Source organism: Grus americana, chromosome 5 (genome assembly GCF_028858705.1).
Source record: "Grus americana isolate bGruAme1 chromosome 5, bGruAme1.mat, whole genome shotgun sequence".
Lineage (NCBI taxonomy): Eukaryota > Metazoa > Chordata > Aves > Gruiformes > Gruidae > Grus > Grus americana.
In genome coordinates, this window is record NC_072856.1 from 57,767,987 (window position 1) to 57,778,009 (window position 10,023).

A 10,023-nucleotide genomic window follows, 5' to 3' on the forward strand; every position below is an offset into this window, starting at 1 on the left:
TTATTTATATTCTGAGTGTCATTTTACACAGACATTATTAGAAACCTGCAGATTTTGTATAAAAATGGAGCATAACAGAGTTACCTCCAAACATGACTTGATACAATGTAATGTCTCTACAGAGCACCGTTGGAAGATTTAAAATTCAAAGCTGAGTTTTGTGGGAAATTTTTTTAAAATAAAAAATTAATTCCCCTCTCCCTTTTAAAGAATATCCCTGGGTTTTAAACTTCAGGAGATTTTAATTTTTGCTAATAGTACCAAAAGCAAATACAAGCTAGCTATGTAGCGAAGAAGCTGCAGTAGGTTGTTATGACAACTGGAAGTTTCTTTATGTAGAGCTTTGGAAGATATGATCATTTTTGGGTCAAAGCAGAAAACATTCAACAGTTCTAGTACTAAAGAGGTGTGCAAAGTTTTTGTATATCTAAAATGATGCATTTTGATACATTAGCGATAATACATTCAGTAGATTATCAACATTAAAAAAATAAACAAGAGTAAAGGTTTTCCACATTTTGAGATTCATAAGAAAATTTTAGGTTATTAATGAAAAAAAAAAGCGTAAATCTGATTTTAAACAATATTGGTGTTTATTTTAATTCCAATTAAGATTGGTTGTAGAGTCTTTTGTAGTCAGTAGTAGACTCCAGGATTTTGGATCAATAATTATACTGGTCTCTGTGCTGTTCTTGTTGCAGCAAAGATTGAGTCTTTCCATAACAATGGTATTTCCTGTAAGTAATTTTGTTGCTGTTCTCAGTCAGCCTTTTAACTGCTCAGAAATACTGCTGAAGCACCAGAGCCAAATCCATCAGGTTTGGTAGGAATTGCAATTCATTTCAAAGTTCTCAGTTTGCCCTACAGATGTGCAAATCCTTCAGCATACAGTCCGTTCAAAATAGCTATATCCCAACTCTTCCAGTGCCCATTTTTGTTCACATATACTCTTCCCTGCTGCCTTTAATGAAAATTTTATCATGTCTTATCCACTACTCTTTGCACTTAATGCAGTTCATTTTGGAGTGCTTTATGAGACCTTTCTGTTCTACAATTAAGATTATCCCTTTAAATAATACAGATGTTCTTCTCTGGATTTCTTTTTAGCAGATGGTTTCTTTTTTTTTTTTTTTTCTGTAATGTTTGCCAAATACTAATTTGCTTTTAATACAAGGTTGTCTAGCCCAGTTTCTTCAGCAAGACAGTGTTGGCTTAAAGTCTTCTCAGCACTGTTTTATTTAGTTATTTTCCAGAAAGTGTATCACATTTCCAAATTAATGGGAATAATGTCTATTTCTAGGATGCTAGGTGTCAGCAAAAATTTCATTTCGCTAAATAAACTTCACCATCTTTTTTTTTTTTCCCTCTCTTTTTAGAACAAATCATTTCTAATGGACAGGTGATGCAGCCAGCATTGCCTGTAATCACTTTAGCTCACTAGGTTCTGCTCAAAAGTCTTGCAGTTCTAAGGAAAATTCCAGCAGACATTTGCTCTAACTCTGTGAGATCTAGGTGTCTTCAGGACCAGTAGAATGCAGGTTGCATTCTTTTATTTTAACGAGTGACTGTTAATGGGAATGAGTTAAAAATCTTAAAATGAGTTTTTCCTTTCCCTACCAGTTGTTGGTAGCTCTGTATCATGTAATGACAAACAGAAGATTGGACCAGTGCTGCCACCATTAAATCAGTCTGGATTCTTAAAAATGGTGGGTTTTATTGGCGTGAAAAGGTAATATGGTGTCATACGGAACAGACACATTTAAGAATCTCATGCTTCTATGCAGGAATCTGCATAGTGGACAGTGTCTGCATCCGACCCTGAATCTAAATCTAAAGATCTAAAGAATCTAAAGGATCTAAATTCCTCTAAATTCTCATTACTCTAACTCCACCATTATGAGGAAAGCATTCATCTGTCTTACAACTACAGAGTGACCAAACGCAATGCAACAAATTGCTGTGCCATCTTTCTTTCCAACAGTCACAAATCTGATTCATTTAACTTATAGCTGTATACTAGACAGAGCTGTGGCATGCCTGTAAGAAATGTTGAGCTAAAGGAGAGATGATTTTTAGCATAAATCCTGCATCACCCTGAAAACAGAGTCATTGTTCTCTGACAAATGCTACAGCTGCTATAAAACTAGAGCCAGCCACCCATTTAACACGCAAGCTGTATTTATAGCTTTTAAAATGAATTAAAAATTAAGGAAGAGAAAAATGTAAGCACAAAATGTTTTAATGTATCAATTTTAAAATTACTTTTATGGCAGTACAGCAGAAGAAAAGAGCCAATTCAACACAGGTCCTTACTGCATTCAGTATCATACTGTCAGAGCGCCTTCCATTACTGTGCAAGCAGCCAAATTAGTATCAGTTGTAAGCTGTTGGCTGTTGTGTCGTCTGCTCCCTAGCAGTAGAAAATTCCACTGTGGACACATGTTGCTGTGTATATTTTTCAAACTGCTCAAAGAAATATACCAGGCACTTGCGGCATTAGATAATGACATTTGGTTACCCTTAACTCCCAAGAGACTTTTTCCCTTTCATTATCCCATGAAGAGAAATTTTACTCTTGCTGAGAAAACACAGAGAAATAAAGCTGCTGACTGTGATCTTTTTTCGAGGGTTTTAAGTGATCTTTTATTTATCCATAGTTCAGACAATGGACTGCTTTGAAGAGAGGAATACAAAATGATATGGAGGGTGATCTACAACACAGGGAACAGATTTCTGGTCCAGTTAGGCCAAGGTTCAGAGCATATACACTATAGCATTTTCTCTGTGTTGGAACTTCTTAGCACGAAAACCTTGCGATGTCACCTGCCTGAGAGATTGTTGTCCTTGTCCAAGAGAGATAGAGTTTTCTAGCTAACAGATGATAACAGCATCTGTGAATAACAATTTCTTTATCAGATTAGTGTTTATAGACTAACCGCGGCTGCATACCTTGACTGTGAATGAGTCCTCAAAATGCTTTCTGTCCTCTGCCAACATCCTCTTTTTCTTGCTCAGCTTTTGCTTTAGCCAGCTGCTCCATGAGCTCTTCTTCACACGCTGCACCTTCTTTGTAGCCGTGCTGTAGGATGGGTAGAGCTGTAGGTCATCTACATTACATTAGCATTTGATTCTGTGTCTCCAGTTCACTTTGTAGTCACTTGGTGAAAAGACAGCAAAATAATCGATCCTTTTGAGAATACATAGATGAGGAGTCTTAGTTTCTTCCACTGCTCCTTGAACATGTGTGTTTTTAGGAAAGTGTCATATTCTTTGAGTGTATTCTTAAACCTGTCCTTCTTTGAGGTAGGATGGCAGTGTCATGTGGTTTTCCAAATTAGGTATACCATTTTTATTTTACTCTCCCTTTTCTCTATTCCTATTTCCCAGCCCCTATATCCTATTATTATTATTATTATTATTATTATTATTATTATTATTATTATTAAGCAAAGGAGGAGGAAAAGGCATAAGAAAATTTAAGAGAGTAGAGAAGAAAAGTGAGTGGAAGAATGGAATTAGTTTCTCATGCAAAATCAGACTTGAAATAAAAATACATTTCCTTTTTCTTCAGGTGGAATGAAAATATTTCCCACCCACTGAATTCTGCTTTATTTTAAAATTCATGATATTTTCTAAAACAATTTAATCTCTTTTACTTAAATCCATTCCTATTTTGATTGCTGGATGCCACAGTCTGCAAGGCCTTGCTGTCTCTGAAGCCATATAATGTTCCTTTTTGATGTGATACCACCTTACTGGTGCGTTAAGGCTACCCAAAGTCCATCCCAGTGATGCTTCCAGGAGTATTGAAGAGATCTTTCAGTACAGCAGCATTTTTCTTGTCATCTTTTTTACATCTGCAGGAATATGTAATTCTACTAATTAAATGTTAAACATAGAGGAAAGTTTAAGACCGGGAGGAAAGTCTTTGTCAAATGCATAAACCACGAAGGAATAAGATGTTGCTATGATATTCTTAGGTTTTTTCCCCCTGTCCGGTAAGCTTATTCAAATTAGTAAATTCTGTGTTAGACTGAGTTGTTCAAGAGCATATTACAAAAATTCACAGTTCTGTGTAGTAGGTCAAATCCCTAGGGGTTTTGACTTTCATAAGAACAATTGACCTGTAGTAGGTTTGTGGGATTTCATTAGGATCATTCATTTGGATGATTAGGAAATCACAAAGGATAAGGAAGGAATGAGCCTTTTCATCTAGCCAATGCCATCTCCTTGATCATGAAGTCACCATTTCCCTTGGAGGCCTCACGAATGCAACCCTCTTTCTCCTCCCCGCTCTCCTAGTCTGTCTCAGAAATAGTTACCAATGATTGCTTCCTCTTGTGGCTGAATAATAATAGCTGTGGAAATGATCAAAGCTTGTTAGTGGTGTTACTACTCACTGATGTTTCCTTTAGTCTTGTGGGGATGGTACCATAAGTTTTACTAGTTACTGGCTTTGTTATAATGTGTTTTCCTGAGATTTTGGGAAGGGCTGTGCGATGTCAGACTAAACTTCTCCTTTATTGGCTTCTAATTTATTAGGCTGTTCAGAGCTGGCCCTAGGAAGCTTGGTGTTGCTTGCAAAAGGAAGTATATATTATTGTTCACCATAACTGTAACACAGTAATTTTGTTATCTCTGCTTTCATTCTTTATCTCTGCACATGCATAATCTGCCAAAGACTTTCTATTTCTATTACACAGTAAATAAGGAAATGGTTGTTCCAGTTCCATGCTTCAATATGTCCTGGAAAAGTTTGCTTAAAAAAGCTTGCCTGCATATAAATGAGTTGGCTTGGCAGTATGCTTTTAAAATTGTTGTTATGAATACTTTGAAAATAACTGGGAGAAATAAATGGTAATTTCCTGACTTCTGTTGTCATGGGGTGTTGGGGGATGGATAACTTGAGCAGGAGGAAAGTATTTATTTTTCTGTGGAAGTTAACTGAACAATTTCAGGTTTTGCAGCATATTTTTCCCTATGTAAAAAAAAATTATGATAAATAATATTATTTGGAGGTATAGACATGTTTGTGTTGAATGTTTCCAGGACATTAGTACCAGAGTTGTAATGTCTCAGATGCAGCTACCATATAGTTGTGCTGAGTGATGCAAACCTGAGTGTTTGCAATCAGAGTTGCATGTCATGGGAATTGGTGCTAAACAGCTAGGATTAAATGAAAAAAAAAAAAAATGTTTGTTTGCATGTGGATATGTGTGTGCTTGCACACCAAATGTAAAGGTAGCCCTGTGGTTTGCCTGTTCCTAACTCCTTTCTGCTACAACAGTTGCAATTTAGACGTGAAGCAAAATATTGCTGGTTTTTTCCTTCAACTCCCATAGTCCCACCCCATTTCATTATATTAAAGAGACATGTTCGTCAGAGCTGTTTAAATACTCTTGCAGAAAGCATGCTACAGTATGTGATGTTTGTTTTGGCAAATCGCATACATTTATGCTGTTTCTCATACAAACAAGTATTTCATCTATACTCTGTTGGGTTTAACAATGATTGACTAATGCTTTGTATAATTATACAAAGTCTTCCATTACAAATATTTTTCTTCAGCATTTAATACAAACCTGAGGTAGGTTTAATGTGTACATATTAGTTTTATTAATAATATTAATGCCACTGACTTTTTCCTTTCTGAAAGATAGAGATGATTTTGCTAATGTCATACTTAATGGCCAGTAGCATGTTCGGCATACATATTCCAGTTCTGATGAGATCAAATAGACATGTTCCATGATGTGTATTATGCAAATAAAAGATACATAACTAATTTTAAAAAAACAAACCTATCCTGACAGTCAATTGCAAATCATTCCATTAGCTTTCTAGCACTGCAGCTTTGGGAAGCTTCATCCATATAATTTGCTGTCTTGTACCTTAATGTATTAAATATTTCCTTTTTAAGACAGTAATGTCTGCCAAATGAAACAACAGAGCTTGTTAATTCATGTTTAAAGCAGGCATTCTGTTGTCATATTGCAGCACCACTAATTCAATGCTGAAGACTTCTTTACTACCTGTTATACATTTTAAATGAAAAAACAAACATGCTGTTAAGAGAAAGCAATACTTACTTGAGAAGGATTCTGCAAGCTCTGTTCTGCTAGTCCACAGACTGAAATGATGGAGCCAGATTTAGAAGTAGCTTATTAGGTGCATGCTGCTTCAACAGTTACAGCTTTACTTTTTTTTTTTAAACTGAAAGACAGGATCGTTTTCTTTTAATGAAGCCAGCATAGAATGATATGCTGTCCATGTTGCTATGAGAGCATAAACTTGCAGAGCAAAGTCAAGCAATTGCAGAACAACTTACTAAGGGTCATTCCTTATCAACTTACCAGTGCTTTTCTGTGTAGTCACAAACTAACAGCATCAAGGAGGGTCATGGTATGTCACAAATGCAGGAAATTACTAGTTAGTCATGTACACTTGAGATTGAAAGTGATCGAGTCAGTATTATTTGTGATTATAAGTAGAAAACTGGGTAGAGCCAAAATCTTTCAAATAGAACACCCACTGAATTCCCTTAGGAGGGGTCAAGGCTCTGATTACAATCAAAATGCAGTACCTGCTACTCTCCTTCACTCTGGTGGTTGTATACTACTTCTAGAGCTCCATCCCTGAGAAAGGAGTGAAGGAATTGTCCCAAAGGGGTCACACAAATGTGAAAACCTAAGTATTTTGTTTTGCCTTTGATATTTTGGGAGAAAAATTTTTAAGCATTACATTTTTGAATATACACAAACCATTGCAATCATAAAGGCATGTAATTATGGTTATAAAATCATCCACATATATCTATATATTTAAAATACAAAACCATACACACTTTTGGAGTTTTAGTGATGTCACCATTTAAAGTATTTAAATGTTTTTGTTAGAATTCTGCCTCTGTAAAGCCTGTATATGTACATCATGGTCCAGTAGTCAATTATATCTGCAGTGTTGCACTGCAGAGAAGAAACCGTTCTTTAAATTTAGCCCTGCATCATGAAATAGTCTACTTTAAATTGTCTTTTGCCCAAGGATGCTTTTGGATAGGGAGAGATCTCTGATGTATTTATCAATTGGAAATTACTCTGAGTAGTCAGGTTTCAGCTTATCCTGATTTGGCTTGTCCAAAAGACTGGACCTTTCATCTCTAATGTGAAGACAGAAGTGAACTGTGTTATGACCCATGCTCTGCATCATTAGCTTGCCAGCCTGAGGTGGGGAGATGGCCAATGGTTAGCCATATCTCCATGTCTTGACTTAAAAAAAATGTGTCAGGGGAAAGGGGACGATAACTGGTTACATTAAGTTATTGCACTGCTGCTGTTGAGATCCAACATGCATCCCAGAGTGGGCTTCCCCTTACAGTTGCTCCTCATCAGCTCTCATTGAGTTTTGAAGATTGAACAACGTGCAAGACCTGGGTGTTCCAGGGGGCAGAACTTCCCAGCATCCCAGGGGCAAACTCCTAAAGCAGCACCTTCCTTTCACCAGAAAAAACAGACCTTGTCTCTTAAAAGGCAACAATTAATGCCTCTGAACTGACATTGAATTCAAAACAGAGCAGAAGCTGCTGAAATCCAGCAGTCATTGCTTCTAACGGCTGCAAGATACAGACATAGAGCAGAGGTTTCTAGCTCACTACTCCTGGTGGCTTCAGTAGTAGAATGGCTCCTGTAGCCACAGGACCTCGTAACCACATCCCTGCTTGTGTTCCCATTTGCTTTAACCACTGCATGGAAAATAATTGGTTGCTCTTTATTCTGTTCTGGGTTTTTGGTTGTTTTTTTTTTTTTTCAGACCAGCAAGGCCACTACATAGCTCTGTAACTAGTTTTTTTTCATGATAAGATCTTTTGACTAGCAAATTCTTTCCCTCAGACTCTGTTATATCTTATGAGCAGACTGGTGAGTTCAAGCCAAAAGCAAATGGACAGTCATTATATGCCAGGACCTCCAAGATATGTATGGGTAAGGGAGGAAGAACATTGCATTCCTTATGAGAAATGGCATTTTTTCCAGTGAGCTGACATGAGAACAGAGGAAACGTGACTTCATTTGCAGATTTTGCTTTAGCCACTGCCATACTTACAGTTGGGAGTTTAAAGCGGCAAAATATTGCCCAGCCCTGTGTGTATACCCCTTTTTGCTTTGGCTCTTGCTGGTGTAAAAATGTTTTTCCAGGTGTTAGTGGTCAATTCCAAACTGGCCCAATGACATTCCAGTTCCAGTTCCCAAATGAAAGTAAGGTAAGGCAGAGAAACTCCTCATTCAACAAAACTTCTGTCATGAACTGCAAATAAACTCCCTTTCTTTCTACCTCCTTTTCCATTTCTCCATCTTCTTGGCTTGCTTTTCCTTTTCCACATTATGCAGTGCTATACCAAACAAGCCTCCTTTCACTCCCTGCCTCTCCTTGAGCAGAGCTTTCTCCTGAATCCATAATCCTATTGTGAATTCCTGTATAGGAAACATGAAGCATTTCAGAATGAATGGCTGGCACAGCCACTGAGCTTGGGGAAAGATACAGAATTTATGATCACTAGCCTGGCTGAGAAAACAGTAATATGATTGATTCTAAGTATATCTTGCAGAACACTGCTATCTAACCACTCATTCTTTCTCTTTTTTTTTTCTTTCTCCGCCTCCCTCTTCTCTCAGTAAAATAATTGCTAACAATAACCTCAGCAGCAGTAGGAGAAGAAAGTACAGTCAAGGCTCAACTTTGAATTTCAACAGTAATGTGACTGGAATCTTTGGTCTTGCCCTTTTATGGGATTTGAACGGAATATTTTAAAGCTTATTCAAAGTGAGGGGAGCAGGTCTTAGAAGGATGAGAGAATGAATGCGATGAAGCAGTTATTTCTAAAAGCAAAAGTCTAGGGCAAGAATGATACCACTGTTCAGTTGGTGATTAGTCGTATAACTTAATTTGTAATAACTTTATCATGCAATTTTTATTGCACTGAACAGAATAAAGATTAAGTCCTCCAGTACCTTCCAGCTCAACGTGAATGAATAACAGGCATTGCCGCAGAAATACTGTTGGGTAACTTGTAAGTATTGTCTAAGTGTCTATGAAGAAAGAGTGCATTTCCAAGTGATCTCGGGTAATGTACATGAAAGCAGTCACAATACTTGAAAGATAATAGAAGCTTTGGAAAGTTTAGTGCCTATTAGTGCCACCTTCTTTCAGTGTCACCTTCTTTCAGCATCATGTTTTAAATTCCTGTTGTCATAAATACTCTCATCACCTCAAATCTAGATATAAAATAACCAAAGGTTAGAAGCTAGAAAGCTATCCAATGCAAAATGAAGCATTACTCTTTAACAAAGACAGTAGTTTTCTCTCAAACAAACTGCTATGGAGTGACAAATTCTTGAGCATTTGGAATTTTTACTAAATTTGTAAGTGTATACACACATACACATATATAAATATACATACATATGCACATATTTTGATTTGTGAACTAATGTATTCTTCCATGGGAAAAAATTAAAAAAACTCTTTTTCATTTACTTTCTTCAGACCAAGTTATTAGTAAGAGCAGGGTTGCAGTAAGAGTAGTGATAGTGTGTCTGAATGGTATCTTATGGTTTTAGAAGAAGCCTACTTCGTGGTGTTCAGGCACTTTATTTGCTTCCCATTATCAAGTGCAGCGCTTGGAAATGTGTCTTTGTAAAATCTTTCTTTGCTATGCCATGGGAAAAATGTCATGAACACAGTAAAATGGAATGGCCACTTGTGTTTGAATTAGGTTTTTTCATTAAAGTGACCAAATATTATGGTGAATTTAATGTCTTTAATTGGTCTTGCTCATCCTCCCTTCATGGAGTGATGTAAGCAGGAGGGAGTTTGGAAAAGGAAGCTTACTCAGCCCTTGTGTATGGGGAGTATTTTCTATTGCTAAGCCACAATGTAACGAAAGGGGCTTGACAATGGTCTTCAAAATCCTTCCCTGACAGTCCAATGGTAGTTCTGCAAAGCTTCACAACTCCAAGACTTTAATAGGGA

General features: G+C 36.9%; 1 protein-coding gene across 2 annotated transcripts in view; it reads right to left on the reverse strand.

Annotated features, from left to right (window-relative positions):
- Positions 1-6,161, reverse strand: part of BEGAIN (brain enriched guanylate kinase associated) — a 169,744-nt gene extending 163,583 nt beyond the window's left edge. For both annotated transcript variants that reach the window (XM_054828834.1, XM_054828830.1), the window contains exons 1-2: positions 6,090-6,161; positions 2,950-3,079 (exon numbers count right to left, since the gene is read on the reverse strand). In XM_054828834.1, coding sequence (XP_054684809.1) covers positions 2,950-2,997 — 48 coding nt within the window. In that variant the 5' untranslated portion in view covers positions 2,998-3,079; positions 6,090-6,161. The remainder of the gene's footprint in view (positions 1-2,949; positions 3,080-6,089) is intronic.
- Between the last annotated feature and the right edge of the window lie 3,862 nt (positions 6,162-10,023).